This window comes from Myodes glareolus, chromosome 18 (assembly GCF_982192425.1).
Source record: "Myodes glareolus chromosome 18, mMyoGla1.1, whole genome shotgun sequence".
NCBI lineage: Eukaryota > Metazoa > Chordata > Mammalia > Rodentia > Cricetidae > Myodes > Myodes glareolus.
This window is the reverse complement of record NC_142043.1, coordinates 45,839,542-45,866,383: the sequence shown is the minus strand read 5'-3', so window position 1 is coordinate 45,866,383 and position 26,842 is coordinate 45,839,542. Positions and strand designations below refer to the sequence as shown.

General features: G+C 43.2%; 1 protein-coding gene across 1 annotated transcript in view; it reads left to right on the top strand.

Moving 5' to 3' along the window:
• The first annotated feature begins 4,228 nt into the window (after nucleotides 1-4,228).
• Nucleotides 4,229-26,842, top strand: part of Mcu (mitochondrial calcium uniporter) — a 162,050-nt gene continuing 139,436 nt past the window's right edge. Inside the window, exon 1 of the mRNA XM_085679664.2 lies at nucleotides 4,229-4,390. Coding sequence (XP_085535790.1) covers nucleotides 4,244-4,390 — 147 coding nt within the window. The 5' untranslated portion in view covers nucleotides 4,229-4,243. The remainder of the gene's footprint in view (nucleotides 4,391-26,842) is intronic.

Genomic DNA, 26,842 nt, shown 5'->3' with positions numbered 1-26,842 from the left:
TAAAATTGATATGTGGATGGGAAACAATTTTCACTACTCAAAAGAGCAGTTGTTCCTCAAAACTTCCCTAAGGCAACATGTTTTCATGTTTATTCCTTTGGAATCACCACCTAAATTATATAATATATAGCATATAATTAATTATATATAATCGAATGTATACTATATTACATACAATATATAAATAATATAACATGCACAAAACATTTATATTATATGTATATTTTTTAAAGTTCTTACTATGTCATCCTGGCTGGCTTGGAATCAGGACAGGTTCCAGGCTGGCCTTGAACTCAGAGAAATTGTCCCGCCTCTACCTCTCAAGTGCTTTCCTTAAACACATGTGCCACCATGCTAAGTCCTATATATGTAGCTTAAACAATTGTTTTACATATATATTGTTATTATTATTTGTGTGTGCTTGTGTGCATGCCACAGAGCATGGATGGATCGTACAACAATTTTTGAGAGTTAGTTCTCTCTTTCCACCTTTTATGTGCTCCGGACAGGCTCAGGCTGTCAGGCTGGTACCACAAGCACCTTTGCAGGTGGAATCATTTCACTGGCTCCTATATTATGGATATGATTTTTAAACTGATGATATAAACTGTATTATCTATAGTTTTATATTTCATATATGATTTCAGTCAAGTCAAAAGGCTGAGAAGTGCTATATTCTTACTTTTTTTTTTTTTTTGGAAACAGTGTTTCTCTGTGTAGCCCTGGCAGTCCTGGAACTCACTCTGTAGACCAGACTGACCTCGAACTCACAGAGATCTGTCTACCTCTGCCCGCCAAGTGCTGGGCTTAAAGGCGTGTACTAAACCATCCGGTTTACTTTTTTTTTTTTTTAAAAAAAAAAACAAAACAAAACAAAACAGGGTCACCTATAGCCCAGGCTGGTCTCAAACTCTAAATAGCTGAGGCTAACCTTGAACTCTAGATCTTACTGCCTCTACTTCACAAGCACTGAGATAATAGGTTTGCATCACTATGCCAAGCTCATTTTTAGTAAAGAATAAACACACAATTTCTTGGTCTTTTGACTAAGATAAAGTGGGAAAGTACAGGGAAGACAACTCTTTTCATTTGTGGTTTGTTTTGTATTTGCAATAAATGAGATAGGGTTATGTGGTCCAGGCTGGCTTGAACTTGTCAGTCTTCCTGCCTGAGTTTCCCCAGTGTTGGATTATGGGAATATGAGCATATCTTTTCGGTTAGTAGCCCAGTCCGGTTCTGAACTTGTGATCCTCAGCCTCCCAAGTGCGGGGAAACAGGTGTGTGTCACTGTGCTTGGCTCATGGATAGTTACTTTTGTAAGAGCTTGATTAATATTTTGTTGAGATGACTGTTTCTCTATTGGAAAATATTGAGGTTGTCTTCGACGTCCTACAAAGTGTGTGTGCCCTTCTTTATCAATATATCACCCCTAGAATGATCAGCGGGTTCCTTGGTTTGCGAATAATCTCTCTTGGGTATGCGAACTCCTTTCTGATGAGCCACTGTACTTTTTCCTTAGTCAGCTTGACCAACGGCTCATGTAGACCTTCGCCACTGTGGGAAGTAACAGTTGTTTAGAGCAATTGCTAGATCTATATTCTACAAACCTGGTTTAGTCGGTAGGTCCTCTAATATGTAGTCTGATTTAGGGCCATCGGGGAGTTGATTTTCCAGGATATAAAATGGTGCATTTTGGAAAATAGATTTGGAACGCTTAGCAATGTCTCTGATTTGCACATTAAAAAGAGTGTGGCCAGATGTGGTGGCACATGCCTTTAACCCTAGCATTTGGGAGGCAGAGGCAGGCAGATCTCTGTGAGTTTGAAGCCAGCCTGGTCTACAAAGTGAATTCCAGGACAGCCAAGGCTTTTACACAAAAGAAACCCTGTCTTGAAAAACAAACAAAACAACCAAACAAAAATAGTATGACTTTTTTCCCATTTTGTTTCATTTGTTTTTGTCTTTTCCCAAAACTTCTAACTATGTAGCCCAGGTTGACCTCATATTCACAACTGTCCTGCCTCAGCTTCCCCAGGTATGTGATTACCATGGTATGTGTGTTACCCCAGGTATGTGTGTTACCATGCCTGGCTTAATCCAGTTCATTTTTTAATGCGCAGAACTAAGTCTCAGTACTGCAGGATGGACATTTAACTTCTATGCTCAGAAAAACAGAGGAAAGGCAATTCAAGTAAGATTTCCAAAAGTAGAATGTAAAGATAGAGGGGGAACACTCTTGGCCCATACCCAGTTTTGGCAAAGGAAAAATGAAAAGAAAATAAAAAGAAAAATAAAAAGAACTAAAATCCATGGTGAATGAAGTAAAAGGGAGAGAAGGAGAGACGGGCGGGATGGATAACTACATGAAATGCTGTTGGGATAAATATAGACGGGCTGAAGGCGATTGTGAGCGGAGATGTTCCAGCGATGCCATGAATTCCAAATGGGGGGATAGTCCAGGCAGCTGTGGAGCTGGAGCACATTCCTCTGTTCCCGGGCTCTACTTTCTGGGAATCAGAGCTCTTCTGGGTAAGTGAGCAGCATGAAGCCCTCATATGGAGAAGTTCACCAGCCTCCTGTTCCGGGCGGGGGCATAAGAATTAACCCAGAAATTTTACTTCATTGTTTGGCCAAGAAAGCAATTTTAATTAAACTTGAAAGAATATTATTAAGAACAAGTAACACTTTTTTTTAAAAAAAAACTGCATGTAACAAACTACAATTATTGGAATTAAAAACGATTAATTGCCTCCTTGCACCCAAGATTATATAAGAAACTGAAAGAATTGAGCAGCTCATAATAACAAACAGTTAGGAAGTCTTCTAAGAAAATCTAGGAACCCTTCCTGCAAACTTGTTCCTTGTGCAGTGGTTCTCAACCCTCCTAATGCTGCAACCCTTTAATGTAGTTCCTCATGTTGTGGTGGCCCCCAAACATAAAATTATTGTCATTGCTACTTTAATAACTGTAAAATAACTACTATTATGAATTGTTATGCAAACATCTGTGTATTCTGATTGTCTTAGGCAACCCCTGTGGAAGCGTCGGTTGACCCCTCAAAGGGGTGGTGACCCACAAGTTGAGAACCACTGTCCTGTGGCAAGGCGTGTTTTCAAGAGAAAGTGAGTGAGAATCAGCCCAAGACAGGCATGATGGTTCATGCCTGTAATCATGACACTCAGGAGGCTGAGGCAGGAGGATTGGGAATTCCAGCCCAGTCTGTTATGTAGTGAGACTTCATCTCAAGCAAAACTCAAAACAAGAAACAACAAAATAAGAGTTATTATATTCCGAGTGAGATGGTACTTGCCTACAGCCCCCACACTGGGGATGGTGAGGTTCGAGGTGAGTTTGAAGTCATCCTGGGCTACATGGAACATTGCAGGTCAGCCTGGGCAACCCAATGAAATACCTCCTTCTCCCCAAGAAAGTTATTCTGAAGTGTGCTCTAATTGCTATTTTAGCAAAGTTATGAAACTTGGTTCATCTTTACAATGGTTTTATTACTTGTTGACTATTTCTGTTTTTTTTTTGTAGTTTGTTTAATAAAGGAGCCCAAGGTCAACTATGATGATGAACAGTGTTGCTTGTAGAGAGGAATGTCAGTGTTGTAAAGGTGCTGTGAAAAAGAGTCGGGTGTTTCCACTGCCTAGAGTTCTGTTCATTCAGCCCAATGGCAGGTGCTCATCCTGGAACTTCGATGCTACTACAATCATTAAACCTTGTGTTACACAGCATTGTCATTGGGTTACTTCATGATTTGGGGTTTGTTTCGTTATACTCAAATGCTATCCTATCCTTTATGGTCGCTAACTTTGTACCTGTGGTCGAGAGTTGTAGCAACCTACTTCATCTGACCAACTAAGTTCTTCTGCAGACAACTTAGAACACTCAGAACTCAACTCCGAACAAGATTTGCCCAGATATTTATTTCCCTAGTTCCCAATGTCACTATGCTTGGTAAAGATTAGCCAGATCGAACTTGCCACCCCTTACTGCTCCATTCCAAGAGGTTCGAGTGTCAAAGACCGGTTCCCTAGAATTTGCCCGTAAGGTAACTCTGGACATGACAGACAGCCCGAAGCCGGGGTTCTCCCGCTTTTTCATTGGTCTTCGAAGAAAGCCCCGCCTCAGAGGTTTCACTCAGGGCTGCAGTTGGTCGGGTGCGGCTGAGTGGCGGGTCTTGGCCACGCCCCGGCCGTCCGCTGCGCTGCCTGGGCCAGCTCCGTTTCCAGTTGAGAGATGGCGGCCGCCGCAGGTAGATCGCTCCTGCTGCTGCTCTGCTCCCGGGGCGGCGGCGGGGGCGCCGGCGGCTGCGGGGCGCTGACTGCCGGCTGCTTTCCCGGGCTGGCCGTCAGCCGCCACCGGCAGCACCAGCAGCACCGGACGGTGAGCGAGCGCGGCTCCGGGGAGGGCGGGGCGGCGTGGGGAGCCGCGGGCAGGCCGGGGCGCCCGGCGACTTCCCTCAACTCGCGGCCGCCCCGGGGTGGCGGGCCACCAAGCCGCCGTGTCCTTCAGCGCCTGCGGCGGCGGCTGGGAAGGCAGGGCGGGCGGGCGGGCGGGAGGCAGAAGAGGAGGAGGGGCGACAGCAGGGATGTTCCCGCAGGACTGGGGACGCCAGGGCGGGGAAGGCACGGGACTTGAACCTCTCTCTGACCCGCCTGTGGGCTCGGTCCCTCCCTCCGTCGTTCCTGACAGCTTTGCTCCAGTGCTCCCAAACTGAGCCGGGTGCGAGTTGTCCCCTTCTCTCCTCCGCTGGGCTGCTCGGGGCGTCCTGAGTTGCCGCGGCTGCCGGTGTGTCAGGAGAGTGGCAGTGCCATGCTGCTAGGAACTGTCCCCCGGAGAGCACCCCAGGACCCCAGGAGGCTGCTGCCTCGCCCTCTCTCGGTCCCCTAGGAATGCGCAGGAAGGGAAATCAAACTTTATCCCTCTCGGAGTCCCTGCATGTGTGTGTTCCGGGAACCAGTTTCCTCAAGGTGGATGCTGCATTGCTTCAGGAGACAGGCACCATCTCCTCGGGTCCTTAAAGGTTCTGGTGGTCCCTTCGGAGGGTTGGCTTTCACGCTACACTCGTGCCCAAAGGAAGGAAAGCAGGCACAAGAGAGGCAGCATGGCAAATTGTTCACAGAAGCAGAGATTTGGTGGTTCTGGGTTTCATTGCCTGGCAAAGAAAAGGAATTCTGTCTGAACAGCTTAGGTTGTGTGTGTGTGTGTGTTGTGTGTGTGTGTAGTGTAGTGTGGGGAGCACGGGAGCTTGGCATGGAGTTTTTCACCTAACAAGTCAGCAGGTTCTCTTCCTTTGGACTTTCGAGGCCCATATGTGTTGGTCTCTGGCCAACTCTGAGAGAACAAGTGTAGGTTTAATTTTATAGGGTGAGCTCGTATATTGTGGCGCTGGGAGACTCACTGTAGCCAACCCAATAGCGAAAGACCCTTCAGCCCGTGCATCATGACCTGCCTTGTTCTGATTCCTCATCTCTGAAGAGGAAAGGACTGGAGGTTTGCAGAGAGGATACCCCTAGACCTAGGATAGCGTGAGATCGTGGGAACATGCGAGGAAAAGACCCGAGGCTCGGCAAATGCAAGATAGTATTACTATTATTAGCCGTAGTTGCGGACCCGATCATCCTTCTTGTGAGAAAATTGCACTTTTTCGTATTTGGCATACTGACATTGCTTTGCTGAAGCGTCTGGGTGAGAGCCGAGTTTTTCTATAGTTCAATTCTGATTTGCATGTTTCATAGCCTCCAGTTATGTTCTCTGAAAGACATAAAGGCCACCCTAAAATCTGATGGCATTCTTTTTCCCTCAGAACTATGGGAAGACTTCCCGAGTTATCTCTGTTTTCCAATGAGGCATCTTCCGATTTTTGCAGTTTGTTTTTAATACTGTTTGGGTGTGGTATTCAAGTGGTGTTTAGAAATGTGTGCCTCGTGTATTTTCTCCCATGCAAATGCACCAGTCTGTGAGTGTCTTCCTTGTAGGGACACTTCATGACAATGTTCTTCTGTGCTATTCTGAGGCGGGTAAAAGTAGTGTGCTGAATTCCTAGCTGAAAGCACAATTAAAAATGAAGTGTTATTTTTGAAGGGCAGACGTGTTGTCATGGGGATGCTGACTTGTAAATGAACTTAGGATCCTAAGACTGGAAAAGCGGTGAACCTGATGATTTAAAGATGTAGAAGCCGTTTTGAATTTCTGTCCGGTTGCTCCAAAGCCGTTGTGTATGTATCCCTATCTGCTGTTCTGCGATTCCTCGCATGACGTTCCATCTAAAGGATGTCTCTTAGAGATTTGACTCCTGATCTTTCAAACCTGAAATTGAGGCCCAGAAAGGAGGGAGACTTGGTCAAGAGTGCATAAGGTGAACCTCGTCCTGACCAGATATTATGACTTCCTTTATGTGTGTTTTTTTTTATTGTATAATAAACCACAGTTGCCTTAACATATCTCTCCATCATTCACTTATAAAATTAACTGATTGTCTGCCAGGGAAGGCTTTCTATTTCAAAGGCACAGGAATAGGAATCTTTAGGTGGATCTGATATTGAGGCACATAGAGGAGGTGATTATGGAACCAACACCTTGCTCCAAACAATCTATGTTCTTCTTCTAATGATCCTACCTGGCGAGACACTGGGACCGAGTGGGGACATCCCATGCATGCAGCAGATGGCAGTCTGCTTCGAACCTGGTCATAAGCCTGGCTTGTGCCACTTTTATTCAGCAATAGTAGGTCCAGAAAAGTAGAGCCAAGGGTCATAGCTAATAATAGCTCTTTTTCCCCCCCCAGCTTGGGCCACCGTTTTTATTTGTTTGTTTGTTTGTTTGTTTGAAGCAGGTCTCACTATGGTGCTGAGACCGACCGAATGACCTCTTCTTTTCTGCTTCTTATTCACTGGTGTTGGGATTATAGGCATGTGCCATCATGTTCAGCCTAGCCAAGAGTCATTGTTTTAAAACTTGCCTGAAGCAAATAGAACTTTAATAAAATGGTAAATATGATCGAACAGTTATAACTGTTCACTATTCCCCCATTAAAACATATTCCATCCCTCTCTCCAAGACACAGTGTTTAAAATCAAGTTTTTCTTTGTTGTCCAGGTGGTCCTCTAACTCCTTCCTTAAGAGATCCTTTTGTTTTCAGTTTCCCACCTAGCTGAGACTACTGATATGTACCCATGCAATCTGATTCTAGAGTATCTTTCAGTGGAGTAAAGGTACATGACTTTTCCGGTCTTTTTTGCACCATGCAGTATGATTTTCCTTCTTGTATAAAGAGCCTAGTGTTGTCGTCCAACTCAAGAGCACTTACAGTGCATAGAAACTGTTTGTCGCATACCCGTCCTGTGTGATTAATGAAGGTGGCTGCTGGTTCCAAAGATGCTCTTTCGAGGGGAACTGCCTTTCACTGTGGGCTGTGCAATTCCTTTGCTAAATCAAACTGTTTCGTCTCTGGTTATGACAGCCCGAGTGTTGGCAGTTCCTGGTGGTCAGCATCTGTGCTAAGTTACAAAATCATAAGGAGGCATTAGACTGTTACAGTTTGTGGCCCTCCCTTTTCTCCACACTTTTCAGTTTCTTGGCAGTAATACTGTTGCAACTTACCTAAGGCTACTTCGTTTGATACATAGTTCCCCTTGTGGGGGCAGTATGTAGCCCAGGCTGGCCTCAAGATACCTTTGCAGTCAGTACAAACAGGTCATGAACTTCTAGTGTTCTGCCTGCATGGGATTGTAGGTTTCTATGAGAATGCTAGGCTTACCCCCTAATTCTCTGAGTTTCTCCTGGTCCGAGTCTGTCTTTCATTTGTTGGATCCATTGCACAAAATCTCTACTGTAATTAAGCCAACTCCAGCGCTGACCCCAAATGTCCCATCCATACCTACTATTAAACAGATTCTGTGGCTGAATTTCAGCTGTGACTACCCTTATTCATTCCTCTTCTGTCTAAGGTTCATTTCAGGCCAGAGACTGACACACAACTGCTTTCAAGTCTAACACCTTCTCTTCATAAAGCTAATGAAACAGAGGAGTGACTTGTGAGGTTATATTTGTGGCAAATAAGAAATTAGGGATTGAGTTTCCTTTAGCTTGATATGGGTTCAAGAAGGCTTAGTTTAAGGCTGTGTGGTGGTGGTGGCACATGCCTTTTAATCCCAGCACTCAGAAAGCAGAGGTTGGTGGCTCTCTGAGTTTGAGGCCAGGCTGGTCTACACAGCAAATTCTGGGACAGCCGGAGCTGCACAGAGAAACCAACAAAGCTTAGTTTATAGCTTAACTTGGTGATTCCTGCCTCTTAATCCCCCCCTACTCTCTAATCTAAATCCTGGTAGAATTTATTACCTTCAGGAGGCAGATCACCAGTGTACTCTCCACGTTTCATTGGTGGACTCCCGATCTACTGGGGAGATAAGGTCAAGATGCGTATACCTTACTTTTCTTCTCCTCTTGACTCTTTAGCCTGTTGTCAAGGAACCCAAATCTGAAACATTGCTTCAAGCTTGGTGATGCCAGTGATGCTTTTGATTGCATGCTACATTTCTTTATGATGGATTGGCGGCAAGAGTTGGTACCACCAAGTTAGTTCTGTTGTGGTCAGTAGCTTTCCATCCATAACCAGTTAAAGTATAATTACCCTGATTATTAGGAATATATGCTCCCATCAGATTCCAAATATATTGTTTTTTATTTTACTGTAGTATTAGAATATTGAGGGTCTTGGATAAATTGGTTTAGAACTCACTTGCTTTGTTTTTAAGGAGGTAGGCATCCTTTTGTTCATCTTAAAAATATTATTTATTTTTTAAATCCCACAAAATATTATGAGCGAACAAATTTGGATTTATTCAACAGATTCTGATTATTTGATCTTTTTTTTTTAAGGCTCTGAGGACTTTATTTTATGCTCCATGAAACTTCATAGAAGAAAAAAAGAGTAAATGGATAATATAGCATCAAGGGTGATGTAGTCAAAGATAGTACATTGACAACCAAACCTTTTCTATTTTTTTCCTTTTGAGGTTACGCCTGCCTCCTGTTAGGTCTTCTGGAATATGATGTCATCATATGAATAACCACTGGGATTAAGGTCAAGATTATGTTTTAATATTTTAGAATATCTGCTCAGTGTTTGAACCTTTGTTTTTAATTGGACTGATTAAACCAGGGCTCATGGATGTATTAGAATTTTACATTATTAGAAAAGTTATAGCTGTTGTATACAAATAATTCTGGAACAGAACTCTGACGTCCTGAGAGCAGTAGTTCTCAATCTGTGGGTCGCGACCTTGTGTGTTTGTGTGTGTGTTGGGGGGGGGGTCCTTTCACAGAGATCACCTAAGACCATTGGAAAATATGGGTATATACATTACAGTTCATAACAGTAGCAAAATTGTACTTCTGACGTAGCAATGAAAATAATTTTATAGTTAGGGGTCACCACAACGAGGAACTCTATTAAACGGTCACAGTATTAGGAAGGTTGAGAACCCCTGCCCTAGAGGAAGCAGGAGTATGAGGCAGGTGGTTTTTCCGTAGTATCTGTGAAAGCAGTGGTGAGAAGGCCTGAGCATTTGTTTCTTCTTTCTCCAGTCTAGCTCTTTTCCACTATTACATGGTTGTGTATTTTGTTTTAAACTGTTAGCTCTGGTTTTAAAAAGTGAATTGGAAAAAAAGCTAATAGGGGTAGAATTCTTAAATTCTTGGACAAGTGCTCTCTGATACAGATCAAGCTTGACAACAAATGCTTGAAAATGCCTGCCAGGGCTGGAGAGATGCTCCAGTATGTAGAGCATGTACTGCTCTGAGGGAGGACCGGAGTTGGCTTCCAGCACCACGTCAGGCGGCTCACAGCCTTCTGCAACTCCAGCTCAGGACTGTCCGATGCCCCTGGCTGTCTCGGTGGGCATCTGCACTCATAGGCCTGTGTCCATACATGCACATTCATAGTTAAAAACAATAACAGGAAATCTTAAAAGAAAAGCTCTCTTCTGCAGGTTCAAATTGAAGCGGGGGGGGGACAAACCATTTATTTCTGCACACTTTGTTCAATGCTTGCAGTGAGATGGCTGTGTAAAAATGAAGGTTGACATCAAGCAAATTCATTTTAATAAGTTTAGTGAGCTATTGGCCCATAAACTGTATACAGGCTTGAATCTTTTATAGTCATAAAAATATAACTTGGTAAATTACATCACCAACTGGATCTAACAGCTTGCTAAAGCAAGCCTGTTCCTAATGCAGTTCTGAAGTAAATGAATAACAGGCTATCACCTCTTAATATCTTTAAAAATAATGACTTTTTGTAAAGACCGTTTTTTGATGACATTAAATGTATTAATCCATAAGGATGTGGATTTACCTTCTTTGCATTATTACTAAAGTTTTCAGGTTTTGCATGTTTTCTGCTATTTATTGTCCATTTGGTCATTTGAGGAATACATGTAACAATCTCTAGGAAGTTGCAGAGGTGGACAGCCAGCATCTCAAGGTCCTGTCTGTTTTAATAGGTACCAAAATTCTTACGTTATCTCACCTCCTAAGACAGGGCTGTGTCATGCTTTCTGTCTATTGTGAGTGATGTCACAGGGCCTTTCAAAATATTAATGTCTGTTTTAAACTTTGATGCAGAGAATCTTAAAGTGACTGATAAATTGTCAAATCACAAGAGCAAATGAGTTAGCTTGTACTGTCCGACCTCTGCAGTGTAGAGAGAGCTAAGATCTGAGGACATCTGTAACACCCTTTAATTCCCACCATTAACCCATGAGAGGCATTATTACCCCAGTTTTGTAGATTTGGACTTTGAGGGTGGGTTTAACTTGTTTTGAAGTACCAGGAACTATTTCAGTGCTAGCGATAGAAGGGAGAAGGACTTTGGCTTTGAGCTGAGGCTAATTCCACTTTCCCTCCATCTCCAGCCGCCCCTGCCTCCTCCTCCCTCAGCATTTGCTGCAGTTTTCCTTCTAAGAGACCTCAAGGTCCTTCCTACCATCTCCAGTCCTCACATCTTTCCCCACCTCCCTTCAGGCTAGCTGATTGACTGGGGTCTGAGTCAGGTGTTTGCCTCCTAGGGATCTTGATAATTTAATCTGGAATGCTAAATAGTTCCAGTAAATGTGGTCATTGTTGAGTATTGCTTCTGTACTGGATAGTTCTGTAAGGTTTCTCGTGGATTCTGTGACAAACTGCTCCAGCGGCAAAGGTTAAGTTACCCAGAATCACTTGGAAGGGATGTATAGAGTTTCCTTGTGGGCCTCTGTGCGAGGGAAGACAGCCTTTGGGTGGTGAAATGAGAGTGCAAGCAGTGTAGCTGGTTGTGCTGTTGATGTTTTCCAAATGTAGTCTTTCAGAGTCTGTCTGTAGAGCCTTGCCTGTGCTGGAACCGCTGTAGAGAGCAGGCTGGCTCCAATCTCACAGAGATCCTCATCTTCTTCCTCCTGGGTGGGTGCTGGGATTAAAGGCATAGAGCATAGTGGCTGACCTTTTTTTTCATTTCTTATGGAGGTTGAGTGGGAGAACTGGGAGCCACCTGTTGGAACTGGGAAGGCTTCACTGAGGTGGCCTCAGAGGAGCTAAAATACGAATCAGTCTGTGCTTGTGGGACTGGAAAATGTGGTTGGTGTTTCGGAGACATGGAGATGTGAGATGACCGTACTAGAGAGTTCGTTATAGTCACAATACGGACAAGATCAGCTCCGGAGGGCAATAGAGGCGATACCAATAATAATACCTATCACTTTCACCAAGCGCTTTATATTAGTTTTCTCCCTCAGTTTTTGAGTTACTGCAAGATGTGAGTATGGGTCCTTTTCTCATTTTACATACAGTGATACTAAGTTACCTCTTACTGGTTATGTGACTTGTCCAGGATCACAGCTGATAGCACTTGTCTAGGGCCACACACTAGCGAAAGCAGAACCTAGCTCATTGTCCCAGAGAGCCAGGCTGCAGCCTCTGGTTTTTAACCACCTCACTATGTGGAGAGGTCAGGCTACGGTAGGGAAATGGCTTACGAAGGAGTTGAAAGTTTATTCACTACAGCAGCGGTCATTTGTGGACTCACACCCTCATGGAACTGTGTATTATAGAGTGACTCAGTGTGTGTGTGTGTGTGTGTGTGTGTGTGTGTGTGTGTGTGCGCGCGCGCGTGCTACTGTAAAGGGTAAACTGAAGAAAAACATGTATAAAACAGTAATTTTGCTTTGTATTAGGTATGCATAATTTCTTTTCGTCTTAAGAAGTACCATTAGAGTCTCTTTCAAGATTTTGCAACTGAAGAAGTCACAGTTTGAAAAAAAAACACCAAAACCAAAAACCACACCATTGTTTGTCAGTAGACAAGTTGCTGCAGATATAAAGTCGGAGAACCACTTGATCAAGTTTATGCTTCTACGTGGGTCATGCTGGCTTCAGTGTGCAGGGTGGATAGTGAGGGATATCCACAGGGATAGAAGGCAATAAAGGGTCAACCAGTTCAGCGAATCCAGGAGAGCTGGTTGAACTAGGACATTAGCTAGAGATAGGATGCACAGAATAGAGAGATGCAAGTAGGGAGGAGAGCACTTCTATACATAGAAGTGATGGCTCCATCCGTCTGCCCAGCTCTTAGCCAACACTGGGTTGAGGGCAGTTTAATTCAAGGTCTGATTTTATTCCTCAGGCACAAAGATTATTTCTTGATCTTTGAAATTTCCTTTTCTATATGCTTATTAAATAGGCTTCGCTGTGTTCTTTTCTGTGCTTGTAATTTTGTATTAAAATATGCTGTTGTGCTTTTATTACTTCAAGCTACTTTTACATTTGTATATCAAATTAGATGCCTACCTTCTCACGTCCCTGCCTCCCCTCTCCTCGCCATAGAATTCAGGAGATTTTCTCAGCAGTCTGAGAAGGCACACACAGCATGAAGAACACTCAGGAAATCCCTGCACAAAGACTGCATTCTCTGTGCTGCACGCTTCCCAGAGCTCTGAGCACTCGCCCTTTGCATTATGCTCATCAGAGGAGGACTTTTGAGTAATTTTCTCTGACTTAGTTCTTTCTGGTTTTCCATTTTTGTCGTGTGTGTTGACTCAGAGCTTTTTAATGGCCTTAAGTTTTGATTCCCTTAAGGATCTATTGAGCCTTGTATGGTAATGGTCTTGTCTTTTTTATCTTTTCCTTTAATTTTTTTTTTTGAATTGGCAGGTAAAAATCATACCTGTGCCTGTTTAAGGGAAGCTGTTATGGAATGTTTTGGTTTGTGTACACATTGTGTGATGTTCAAATAAGTAAACATATCTATCTCCTTAAACATCTGTTTTCACATTGGGAGAACATTCAAATTCAGCACATGGTTGTCTAGTGTCTCCGTGCATAGAATGCCATTTCTCCTGAGGTAGGCATTCCAAAGCATGAGTGTTTTTCTTAGTAAAATTTTACCCATTTTCCTTTCTACATTAGAAATGTAAATACAGGGGATTCCTGGTTCTTCCACTGCCCCCATTGCTTGTGAAACTAAGATGAAAACAATTAGCTTGGAGCCGTTTGTGTAGATTCTGGTCTTCTACAAATGTGGCATCTATTCCTTCTGTAACTGTGACCGTCTTTCAGACACATTGTGGCATCTCTACGGAAGAGGCCGGGCTTGTGATGCCGTCGGTGGGACCTGGAATCTTCGGAGAAAGGATAGCTGTCCCATCAGGCTAATTATTGCTAGTTTTCTGAGCTACTTAAATGAAGAGGCGCTAAGTGTGTGTATGTTTGTGTGTTTTCCACTAAAAATAAAGTAATTGAATATGCCATGTGGTATAAAAGTCAGAAGTGTGAATTCTCTTTGAACCTGCATTTGATCTTGGACAGACATTTAACCTCTTTGTTCTTAATGTTTTTGTCAGTTAAGTAAGAACACTCAATCAAGTGAATTGTAAGAGCTTATTTTGTTTATTATTTATGTGTGTTCACATGTTTGTGTGTGTGTGAGATGAGCATGCATGCTGGGATTAAGGTACCACTGTATTTGGTTGCATATTTTTAAAATATTTTATTTTTTTATATGTGTGTGTCTCTGTGAGTGTATGCCACCTGTGTATGGGTGCCCATGGAGGCCAGAAGATGGCATCAGCCCCCCTGGAACTGGAATACAGGTGGTGAGCCTTCTGATGTGGGTACTGGGACCCCACTGGTCCTCTGTAAGACCAGCATGCAGTACTCACTCCTAACTTCTGAGCTGTCTCTCTTGTCTCATCTTTTATAACTCTTACAAGTGACCTTTGTTTCATTATGTGGCTTCATTAGAGTTGAACATCCAGGTTTCATTCTTACCGTGAGGTCAGGAGCTTGAAGTAAGACAACAACTGTCTAGTTCTTCATCGTGACAGTTTCCGTAATTTCCTCTGATGCCTTGATCAATGATTTATCCTGCAGTCATCCCCTCTAAAGAGTCATTTATGGCTGTACTTCCATCTTTCTTCTCTGTGTTTGCCATTGGCCTCCTTCTCCTTTCATTCTTTTTAATCCAAACTATTGCGAGGATGGCAGAAGAGGTATGGATATGTTGGGGAGCCAAGAGTTGGGAGAAGGTCCAAGCAGTCAAAGTTGGAGTCCAGTGGTAGGATTATGCTAGTAAATTAATTCTAAATTGTGGCATACTGGCCTGAAGCAAGATGCTTCTCCTCTCCTTTGTGTTCCATTAGTGGAGAGTGTAGCAGGAATACCTTAGTGTGTGGTTAGTTGTTCACGATATTCATGTACTGACAACAGTCATAGCATTGGTGGGCATCTAGAAGCCTGTAATGTCTTCCAGTTCCACGAACAGAGCCAGAGTACAGTGTTGAAAGCCTAGATAGTCCATCACTTTTGGATGGATGAGTCAGTGAGTTAAACAATCCCAGAGACCATTGTCTAAATCCTTTGGCTCCAGGGGCAATGCAGTTAGCTATAGATCATCTTGTTCTCTGCCAGACATTACAGTGATGGAATGACTTCTGATTCATGCAACAGTGGATCATCTTGAAGGAGTTTGCATTATGCTGAGGCAGGCAAGGCTGTAAAAAGGCTATGCAGCCGTCGTAGTCAGGTGGTGGTGGTGAATGCCTTTAATCCCAGCACTCCAGAGGCAGAGACAGGCAGAATCACAAATCACAAAATCTGTGAGTTTGAGGTCAGCCTGGTCTACGGAGTGAGATCCAGACAGCCAGAGCTACATAGAAAACCCTGCATTGAAACAAACAGACAAAAACAATTGGTGCAGTAGGACAGCATGTGTGAGACCTTGAGTTCTATCCCCAGGACCACACACAAAAAGGAAAGAGTTGCACTGAAATCGCTCCCTGGCCTGTGTTGGTGGGAGCTGGGCTCTGCAGAAGACGAGAGGGAACTCTTTGACGAGGCGCTTTCTGCTCCAGGTTCCTCTCTCCATGTATTTCTAAGGTGACAGAGTTTTGCAGGTGTTTGTTTGGGAGTTAACCTTCTGCCCCCACCATAGCAACATCTTTGCGCTGTCAGGACCCTGCTAGCTGCCATGAAGCGGTCTGTGGCACGTGGCCAACTGTGATAGAAATCCATTTTTAGCTTTTAAAACAGAATTCAGATAGCAGCGTACTTTAAAGAAGTATCTTTAAAGATAGGTTAAATATGGTGGGAACAGTAAAAACCTAATGAGGATGTTAAAGCTACCAGAGTTCTCACTACTGCTACTTCAACCACTACTGCTTCTCTTCCTCCTCCTCTTCTCCTTCTCTTCTTTCTTCTCCTCGTCCTCCTTCTTTTCTTTTTTCTCCTCTTCCTCCTCTCCTTTCTCCTCCTTCTTTTCTTTCTCTTCTTCTTCTTCACAGAAAAAAAATCCTAGCTCATGCCGGCTTGTCTTGGTTGGTCGTTTCCTCCTGCTCCTCTTTCATGATCTGTAAGTGCCAGTGGTGGAAGGAAGCTTTTATGTACGGATGAAAAGGAATTTTCTGGTCAGCGGTGGCTGCTGATTTTTTTTTTTTAATCCAAGGGTGTGTATTCACATGCCTAAGGTTTTTATTTTATCTTTAAATCCCAAAGAAAGTAAAATCTTAAATAAATTTTCAGATCTGTAGCTCTGACCTAAGTCTGAAAACAAGATGTTTCCTAAGTATAGTCGAGGTGGTAAGGCAGAAATGTTAGTGTAACACATTGCAGAACTTTTAGGTATTGATTTATTTAGTGGAGAACTGAACAGTGCTTTCTTTAATTTTAATATCTCATTCTGCATTGGTCTTTGATTCAGAATGAATTATAATTCTCAGCGTGGTCAAATCCCATGAAGTCGGGTGAGCTTGAAATATGTAATGACTTTCTTTCGAGTGATTGCTAGAGCGTGTGGTAGCAACGGAGGAGAAAAAAGGAGCTATAATCGTTTGTTTTTTTTTAAACTTTTTTGCCTAAGATGAGTATTTTGGTAAGATGAGGTGCAGTGATGGGCTGAGGCCCATGAGTTATAGGTCAAAAGGTCACATCACAGCCAATACCAGAAAATCACCACAGAAGGACAGGTTAGCTCATCAAGGACTCACCTGGAAAGACCTGTCACAGGAGGGGACTTCCTAGGAGTGTCCATTGTAAGGGGATTCCATCATACTTGGCTGATCCCCTCAGAGCTCCCCACCTCAGTCTTGTTTCCTGTCTCTTTCCCAGAAGTAGCATTCTTTGGGTGGTGTTTCCCATCCAGCGCATGGTTAACCATTTATTGTGTCTGTGCACTTCTGCAAACTGCACAGTCTTATAAACATGCTTTCTAACTAGTTAGAAATAATTAAATAAAACCATATTTAGGGGGTTTTACACTGTGTGTCTTTCTCCAGTTTATTCTCTTTGCATAACACTTTGAAAATAGTTAGCCGAGGGTCGGCCTGCTGATGCAGTGGGTAAGGGTGCCTGCCTCCAATCCTGAACACCTGAGTTCGACCCACAGGACCCACTTGGAGAGCCAGTCTCTCCGGGCTGTCCTCTGACCCCTACCTGCACCGCCCCCAAATAAATAAAAGTAATACAGAATAAAACTATGTTTAGCTAATACATTGTCAGGTTCATTCATTTTAATTTTAGCATTATTTTATGTGTTTGGGTATTTTGTCTTCATGTTTGTCTGTGTACCGTGGGCATGCCTTTTGCCCTTGAAGTCTAGAAGACAGCATCTGGTTTCTTGGAATAGATGGTTATGAGCCAAGGTTGCTGTGGTGCTGGGAATCAAACCCAGGTCCTCTGGAAGATCAGCTAGTGCTGCTAACTGCTGAGCCATCTCTCCAGCTCCCAGTTCATTTGTTCTTAGGTGCTCCATGGCATTTCTATCTCTGATCTCTATATATGAGCATCCCCCTGCTAACCGAGTGTCTTTTTCATTGCGTATTGTGAGGAGCAGGAATCTATTACGCCATTTTTAAAGTTAGACTAGGAATGCTGTTTTGCCTTTGAAGAAAAGCTAATCTCCTTTTTTGGTGCGCAGTGTCCTCATTGATCATATTCCTGGGAAAGCCCTTTGTACTTCCCCCAGAGAAGGCGGAGAGGAGTAATGTCTCATCACACAGATGAATACGTCCTGTGCAAAGCGCAGAATAGCATCTGCTGTGAGAGCGAGCTCACAAGGGACGGGGCTGCTGTGGGAGAACTTGCTTTACTCCAGTGAAATCGGCAGGTTTTTCCGCTGCAGACAGGCTGTGGCTGGAAACTTGTTGGCATCAACTTGTTGTTTCTCTGTGTCTGGGGTAATCTGCAGTGCGCAGACGATGCTTTATTCTGTAAAAGGATACGATGCCTTTTATGGTAAAAGAAAAAAGATTGTTGTGAAATTGTGGCATGGCTTTATGGAGCTGAAGACATACAAGTACTAGAAAGGACGAGAGGGACTCCTTTGTGAGATTGTTGGTGTGAAATATCCATCTGTTTTAATGATGAGTCTTAGGTTCTTACTTTACAGTCCCTATTTTAAGGAGCAATCTTGGGTACTTTTTTTATCCTCTTAATCTCATGCTGTTGTTTTCTGTTTGCAGACTCCAGGCTAATGGTTTGAGCATTTTTACAGAGCCCACAGTGCAGAGCTTCATTCAGGTTGTCCCTCCAGATGATTTGCTGTGCAGTGCATTAACCAGAAATGCTGAGACAGCAAGGGAAACACTAATAAATGGGATGCTTTCCAGGGATGGTCGCTAACGCAAGGCAAGCACAGCCAAAATCAAGAAGAAATTGTTACTTAGGCACTCAAGATGTAGTCTGGCCAGATACGCTATTAACAGTGAGTAGCCAATTGTAATTAAACTAATTGGGACCTGAGCAATTTGAACTGCCAGATTGTCTGTTAAAAAGAGTAAGCAATTTTAATGCATCTTAAAATTAAAGACTGTGAAGGGTGGAAATGGTATACATTCAATACTTGTGTGAAATTCTCACTAGATAAATACATTAAAAAATAGAAGGGTCATGCAAGTTTGACATAAACTTACTTAGAATGAAAAAATTACATTTGCCTGTGAAGAAAGTGTAAGCTCCAGAGGCTCAGGGGTGTCAGAGCATGGCTTGCCTGTGTGTTTCTTCCATGATCTGAGAACCAGTGTGCAATGGACTGCTGGTGAAGGGAGCGGTCTGTCTGTTTGTCTTGTTTTTAGGAGGCAAATGACTGACTGACAGAACGACTGTTTTGTTTTTCCCTGTCACTCCTTTTCTGATAAACACACTTTGAAGAACCCAGGTGTAGGGTATTTATGCATGGGGAGAGGAATTCCCGACGTGTAAAGACCCCTTTTATTGGTGTTCTTGGTATTAGTAATCTCCAGTCACCCCTGCTCCAAAGAGTTTTGTGGCTAGGCCAATGACACGTGTCTGTTTTTCAAAAGTTTCAATTTGCTTATTCATTTTATGGATCTGGGCGTTTTGTCTGCATGTGTGTCTATGCATCACATGCATACCTGGTGCCCTGCAGAGGCCAGAAGAGTGTGTTGGATCCCCTGAGACTGAAGTTACAGATAAGCCGCCATGCGAATGCTGAGAATTGAACCCAGGTCCTCTTGAAGGGCAGCCTGTGCTCTTGACCGTTCAGCTATCGCTCCAGCTCCGTGCTTTTAAGTGTACCCAGATTCCTGAGTCTTATGAGTAAGCGTGGCTTCTCTGAAGTATTGGTTGTTAGAATCCACTTTCATTAGAAACGTGTTTCTTCATTGTTTATTAGAGTTCTCTGTTTCATCTCTATATTCTGAAGCACAGAAGAGAGTGAAAAACATTCCCCAAAAGTGTTAGTTTGTGGGTCGCTGCTTCAGATTCCCGATTCTTCCATCTGTGTGAGTTTTCCATGTGATAATAGATGAGTTAATACTTCATTTCTCGGAAAGGTTTCTTCCAATCTGGACTTGTTCCAGGAATGCTCTCAGGAGGGCTAGAACTCTTGGCGTTCTAGGCTGAAGTAGCCATGCTAGCAGGTCAGGGCCTTCACCTTTGACATTGACCTTACTTTTCTCTGTTCCTTTAGGTCTTTCATGGCCATTCCTTCAGTGGCTGGCAAGATCCCCACCTCACCCTCCATGTTCCCTGCAGGTGGCATCTTAGCTGCTAGAGTGTGGAGCTGGCCTATGGGAGCCAAGTAAGTGCCTTTTTTACTATTTGGCATGGATTTTGCTTACTTGGCAAAGCCATGTAGAGAAACTTCATAAAATGAGTTTTTAAAAAGGCACTTGCTTGATCTTGGTGGGCCAGCTGTGCTCCAGCCTGCTCCCAAACACCTGCTAGCTAACCTGGGGCTGAACTTAGAAAGGTGACTATTACAGAATGGATTAGTTTTGCTAGGATAGACACAAAGGGAAGATAGAGCTGATCTTGGCCCACACATCCACGCTGGTGAGCAACTTTTGTCCCATCCCCAAATAAATCAGAACGGTTAGGTCAAGTAGTAATTACTCTAGTTATCTGCCGACGTCGTGGTTTATGGAGGACCGTGAGTCTGCAGCTCTAAAGCGACTGCATAAAAACACAATAGGTCTTCCAGGAAAGCCAGTGACCTTGGCATTTATCTGAACTAGTTGATTAACAAGTAGAAGGAATAAGGTTGACACTGATCAGACTTGGGTTTCTGTGTTTATTGCTTAAGTTGCTAAAACCTGGTATTTTACTTTTGCAGGTCATCATGTAAATTTTGCCTATATTAATTAACACATCCCGTTCTGCCATAACAACCATGTAAGGGAGAGTGTTTTCCTGCTCTGTCTTTAGGTATTGGTGACGTGACCAGTTCACGCAGGGGAAACTTGAACATTCGCAGGTATGTGGAGATCCTGATTCCTCCCTGCAAGTGAAACGGTTTGTCTTAGTGAGAATTTGTGATGTAGTGTTGTCTTTCCAGTGGCTTTTCCTGCTCCACTGTGAAGCACTGTGAAGGAGACGGGCAAACTATAGCCCGCACTGCTGCTTGTTTTTACAAATAAAATTTTATCTAAACACAAGTCCACTCATTTCTATATGCATCTCCCCTCGTATAACAGAATTGAGTTGTTACCACAGAGACTGTAGGATTCCATAAATTAACATAATTATTATTTGGCTTTTTAGTAAGAAGCTTGTCAGCTTCCGCTTTAAATACATAAAGTTGCTATGACCTCAACTGATTTCAAAGCTCCTAGAATTAAACCAAGGAAGCCTAGGCCTATGTCAGGATATTGCGGCCACAAGTAAGTATGTGCAGTACACAGAGAGATTACTTTGTCGTTTGAGGGACATGCTTTGAGACAGGGTCTCCTGTAGCTCAGGCTGGCCTTGAACACTATGTAGCTGGGGACGATTTTAAGCTTTTGATCCTCCTGCCTCTACCTCCCAAGTGCTAGGACTGCGGATATGAGACGCCACACCTGGTTTATGTGGTAGTAGGACTAGACCCCACAAATTTGTGCATGCCAGACAAGCACTCCCCAAACTGAGCTCATGTAGCAGGGTGGGTTCTAATACAAAGTATTAGTATCATGGATATCCAACTTAATCTTTCCTTTCATTTATCCCCCACCCCCGCTGTGTGTGTGTGTGTGTGTGTGTGTGTGTGTGTAGGCATTCATTCAATGGCAAGATGTCATCGTTTAGATTCTCTAAATGTTTTGCAGAACGGAGAGTAAAGCTTTAGCTAGGATAATTTGCACAGGCAAGAAGTGAGAATGAAGGACCTCTTGGTGAGTGGGAGAGTTACTATAGTTGATCGTAGACTTGAGATCATGGTCTTGAGGACTAGCGATGCTCAAGGTCACAGAGTGGTACTAACTGGTGGTAGAGCTGAATGAGGCCAGGTCTCTTGACTTTCGACCCAGGTTCCTTTCCCTGGATCTTCCATTATGGTAGTGGAGTGTTCTTTAGTACCAGAAAACTTGTCTACTTCTTCTCCTTTCTTCCCTATGTAAGCAAGGACTTGATGACTGTAAACTACTGAGATGTGCTTTTTGGAATGTTAGCTCTGATCGGAGGTTTGAGTCATTATTGCTAGAAGATTATTAGAGGCTTGCTTCTTAATGAATTATTAAATGCCTGTAGTGTAAAGTCGGGAAGGTTGGAGTAGAGGGGATGGAAAAGAAAGGCTTATTCGTATCTTTATAGCAAGGCACAAAGCCAATATTGCTGTAGATAGAAGTGTCCCATGTTTGTCTGTGTGCTTAAGCTCACTGATGGAAAGTGTGTATATGTGTGTGTGTGTATGCACAGGCATCTAAAGCTCTTAAAATGTATCCTGAAAGAAGTTCCGCAGGTGTTTTACAACATGCAGATGATGTTTCAAGTAGACATTTAAAATTTATTTTTTTAGCACAATTTTAGATTTGCAGACAAATCTAAATTCCTATATATTTCTCATTTCCTATATACTCTCTCTCCTCCCATTTTTCTTTTTATTGACTTTTTACACAGCTATGGCACATTTCCTGTAACTAATGAACCAGTCTTGGTCTTTCTCTACTGAAGTCCATATTTTATCCAGTTTCCCCATTTCCCCCCCTTTTTTTATGTTCTAGAATTGTGCATTGGGAAGGCAATAAATGAATTTTTATTAGCATGGTCATTGAGGTGGAAGCTGTTTATATAGTCTCCTGGAAATTAGGCTAGTTCTGAAATGCCTTTCACTTTCTAGATGTTTAGAAACCGGTGTAGAGTCTTGGTCCAACTGCCACTGCTCTGAGCTGCAACATTGATGCTCTGTTGTAGCGCACAGAAGTTACTTCCCAGTAACAGTGGCACTGCACTAGTTTGTTCCTAACTTTTAGCAACACCAATTCTGAAGAACGGAGACTCTTGAGTTATTCTACTAAGTATCCTGTGCTACAGTTGCTCCTGAAAATACCATAAAGTAACAACCTCCAAGGGCTGCATGGGCCAGCTCTCCTCCTTCAGTCAGTCTCCCAGGACAGAGTGGGCCAGCTATCCTCCTTCCATACCCTCTGCCTACTGAAAGCAACTCTGAAGTTATACCTTCCACAGTCCTCTGCTCAGCTCACTAAGCTGCCGAAGCGAGTTCGCACCTTTTCGGAATCATCAGTCTAACTCACATTTTACCACAAAGGGTTTGACAGTTTTCTTCCTTGAAAGTTTTCCAGCTGCTTACCTAAGTTGAGCATGTGCAAGCCCTATGGTACGGCAGTTCCACTCTTGGATTTATGCATAATAGAATTGTGTGCCCATGGTCACTAAAGTAAATGGACAGACGTGTTCATGCCAAATGAATAGGCCACACCAGAATTTTCCAAGTGGTTATCAATAGTAGCATGGGCAAATAAGTTGTGACATAAGTGCCCAAGAAAATATTAGATAGTGCTCAGAATAAAGAAACTGAAGCTATGTGCAAAAATAAATAAATAAATAAATAAATAGCATCTTACAAATCTGCTGTTGAATGAAGGGAACCACTCACCAGTATTACAGCTTTGTTTGCATCAGTTTCAAAAGTAGGTAAACTAATGTGTGTGTCAAAACTACGAGGTCGACCCTGTCTTGAAAAACCAAAACCAAACAAACAAACAAACAAACAAAACCAACCCTACGAGGTCGATTATCCCGTGAGGGTTTGGAGCGGTGTTTCTGTGACTGTGAACTTCTGGAGTGCTGGTAGTGCTCCCAGTCTCCTGCTGGTCCTGTTCACAGGTGTGTCATCCTGTGAAAGACAATGGAGGGTTCAGACTTTCCATGTGACTGGCATTCTGCAAAAAAAAAAAAACCCTAAACAGTTTAAAAGGTGTTAACTGTTCTAAAAGCACCTCAGAATTTCTCTGCGGATATTTAAGGGCTATGTGGAGAACAAGTGGGATGAATTGCCCTCACAGCTTAGAACACATGGGGAGGGACTATCGGGCTGTGGAGGATGCATCTGTGTTGCTGGGGTTGATGCCATCTTATTTCCTCTTTGTATTAGAAGTCAAGATGTTAATAGACTTTGTTTTCTTTCTTAACTATTTCCAGGTTTGGGGGGCCCTCAGAGGAGAGCATCTTTTCTTCTTGATCTGTGTTAAGTAGAGTCACCGATTCACAGTGCTCCCCAGCTCTTTTATACTAGCGGCTGATAAGTCAAGGTGTAACTTGGATTCATTAGGATGTTCGTGTGGTGGTGTGCTCTCCTTCCCACTGACTGCCCCAGTTAGATGTGTGAGTCCTGCCTCTCAGCCTCTACACCTGCTCTTTTGACTTCAACGTATCACTTTACACCTAACTAGAGTCCTCTTCCCAAATGGAGGCGTTTTGTGGTTTTTCTTTCTGGTACCGTTGGCTTTCCAAGTTATTTGAGTTGAAATTAATCTTGACTTTCACCTTTCCTAATTACCCTTTTAAATTGTGGTAAAAATAGGGGCTGGAAAGATGACTCGGCTGTTAGGAGTACTGGCTGCTCTTTCAGAGGACCCAAGTTTGGTTCCCAGCCACTTATTGTGATGACTTACAACAGTCCTTAAGTCTGGTTCCGGAGGAGCTGATGCCCTTTTCTAACCGTTGTAGGCACCAGTCATGCAGATAGTATACATACATAGATGCAAGGCAAAAGCACTCGTACACATAAAGTAAATTTCAAAAGAATAAATTGTGGTAAAATATGTTCAATATAGATTGAGCATTTTAACTTTTTAAAAAAGTGTCTAGTTTAGTATCTCACCCTTTTGTGTGATAGCTAGATCCTAGTTGGAGTTGGCTTTCTCTACCTCTTTATCTTTTTTTCTTCCTAGCAGCACCTCCTTCTTGTTTAGGTTCCTGTCACACGACTGGACTTCTACTGCATAGGTCCCAACTCCAGTGTTTCCCCTATAATTAGTCCATTTTATGGCTTCCCACAGATTGGCCTCCCGGATACTTTAGTGGTGGCCCTGGGGTAGATTCCTTTACATTACTTGCCATGCACATGGCCCTGGGTTCCATCTCTAACACCACAAATACAAGTATGTAAATGAACCCATTGAACCTTACTACCTCATTTTCCATTTTACTTTGGTTTGCTACTACCTATAAAATTCAGTACAGATTCCCCTTAGCCTGAAGTTCCACGACCTTCTATAATTGAATTTCAATCTATTTTCATCTTTAATGATATTAGTTTTGATAAGTAGTGACTAATTAGTAATTTTTATAATGATATTTTGTTACTATATTTTTATTCTTGGAAGTCTTTTGAAGTAGGTACAAGATTGCCATTATTGAGGAAAATGGGCAGGAGGTGTCTAGTAATTTGTCCAGACTTGGGAATAATGGAATTAGGAGTTCAAATACATGTTCGCATATTTCATAGTTGTAACCTCTGTCTCCCTATAACCTGCCTTCTACCTTAAAAGAAAAAAAGAAGAAAAGATATCACTGTGTTGCCTAGGCTGGCGGCAATTCCCCATTCTCTCTCTCAGCTGGGTTTACATAAGCATTGCACCCAGCTCCTCCCCAAGTGCTGGATGCCTTGAATAGGGTACTCCCTACATACTAGCTGTTGTACCCCCTTTCTCTTGGCCTCTCACTTTGCAGAGCCACTGGTTAGCTCCTTTCTTCCCTCTTACCATCTCACTTTCCAGCCTTCAAAACATAGGCTAAGTCCTGGATGACTAAGAGTTTCTTCCCCTAATCTCTAGCTGATAGAATACTCATTATATTAATTAATATGCATATATTATTACTCATTTATTAATACTAATATATTAAACACTCATTAATACTTGTATTTTAGTAGTATATTATATATGATGCTCAAATACTGTGTACTCCCATTGTTTTGAGTCCTTTGTTGTTTCTGTTGTTTGTTTCGTGTTGATAAGAAGTTCTCATGTATATTTAAGCGTAGAGAGAGGCGCTTAGGAAAGAAGAGCGGGAAGCACACAGCCAAGAGCGGGCAAGGGCTTCTCAAGGAAGTCACTGAAAGTGATTTTTTTTCTATGTTGGGATCCAACACCAGCCTTGTGCAAGTTAACAAGCACTCCACCAAGGAGCCTCATGCCCAGCCTTTTGTCTTGTTACGTGAACAATTCCACCTAGACTTTAGGTTGTGATCTCTTTAGGAAAGGGCTTGTCTTTGTAGTGTTTCTTGATACCCTCTGCAGGGCCTTGTTGTATGGGAGCTGTTCAATAAATCAGTTGTGTCGATCAAGTTAAACAATAAGAAACCCCTCCATGGCTAAAGATACATGATGGGCTTCTCTGTGGGTTAATTCTAATGGTCAGTGATTGGGCTGACAGATGTCTTCATGAGTAAAGCATATTTCTGGATGCATCTAAGAGGGTATGTCTAAGGACAGCCGGCCTGTGGGACATCAGTTAAGAGACAAAGGCCTGGCTGGAACGTGGGCTGCTCCAATTGAGTAAAGAGAAGGAGGAAGCCTCTAGCACAGCCGCGCTGTCTGCCACCATGAGGTGGGCAGCTTCCTCCGCCACACACCCTGCTGCCCTGACGTCCCGATCGCATGCCCCAGGCGCAGAGTGATGGAGAGCTCATGAGCCGTGAGCTGCACCTCTGGAACCAAGACTTAGAGTAAATTCTAACTCTTTTACAGTTTTTCCTCCGCTGTTTGTCACTGACGAAAGTCGGACTAGCACCACAACATCTCGGAATTCTGCTCTTGGTTGATCTTCTTGAGATACTTTGACTAGCGGTCTTAATTTAGAACTAGGGAGAAGACGTTGAGGTTAGAAGTAGAGATTTTTTTTTTTTAAAGTTCTGTAAACTTATGTGTATGAAGTTTTCGTCTGCATGTCTGTCTATGCACCACATGCTTGCCTGGTGCCCACAGGGGTCAGAAGGAGACATCAGATCTGGGACTGGAGTTAGAGATGATTGTGAACTATCTATCATGTGGGTTCTGGGAATGGAACCCTGGAAGAGCAGACAGCGTTAACTGCTGAGTCATCTCTCGAGCTCCAATACTTTTTTTTGAGATAGATTCATTAAGGTACTCAGGCTAGCTTTGAACCTCTGGACTCAAGCGATCCTGCTGCCCGAGTCTCTCTAGAGGCTGAATTACAGACTCACACTGCTATATTAGCTACTGGGCTAGCATCAGCTTTGTGGATGAGAAGCCTGGTAACCTTTGCCACGTGCTAACTCGGAGCAGAGCTGCCTGCCAGTGCCGAGGCCAACTGCCTCTCACTGTCTCACCTCCGACACTCGGAGTCAGGCTCTAACACCTTCCCTGGATTGTTTTCGCCCCACTTTTGTCCCTTCTGCCTGGTATCTGAGTGCAGAGTGACAATGTCGGGCAAAAGGTCCTCGTGGTCTTCCTATATCTTCTGGTCTTAGTCGTAGGAGAAGGCCCAGGTGTCCAAGAGGTGGTCACAAGAAGCCAGCTCCCCAGGGAGAGCCTCTGACTTGCAGCTTTTGCCTCCTTGCCTGATATAACTCCTCCCACACTGGCTAACTGAAGTTACAGAACGTGT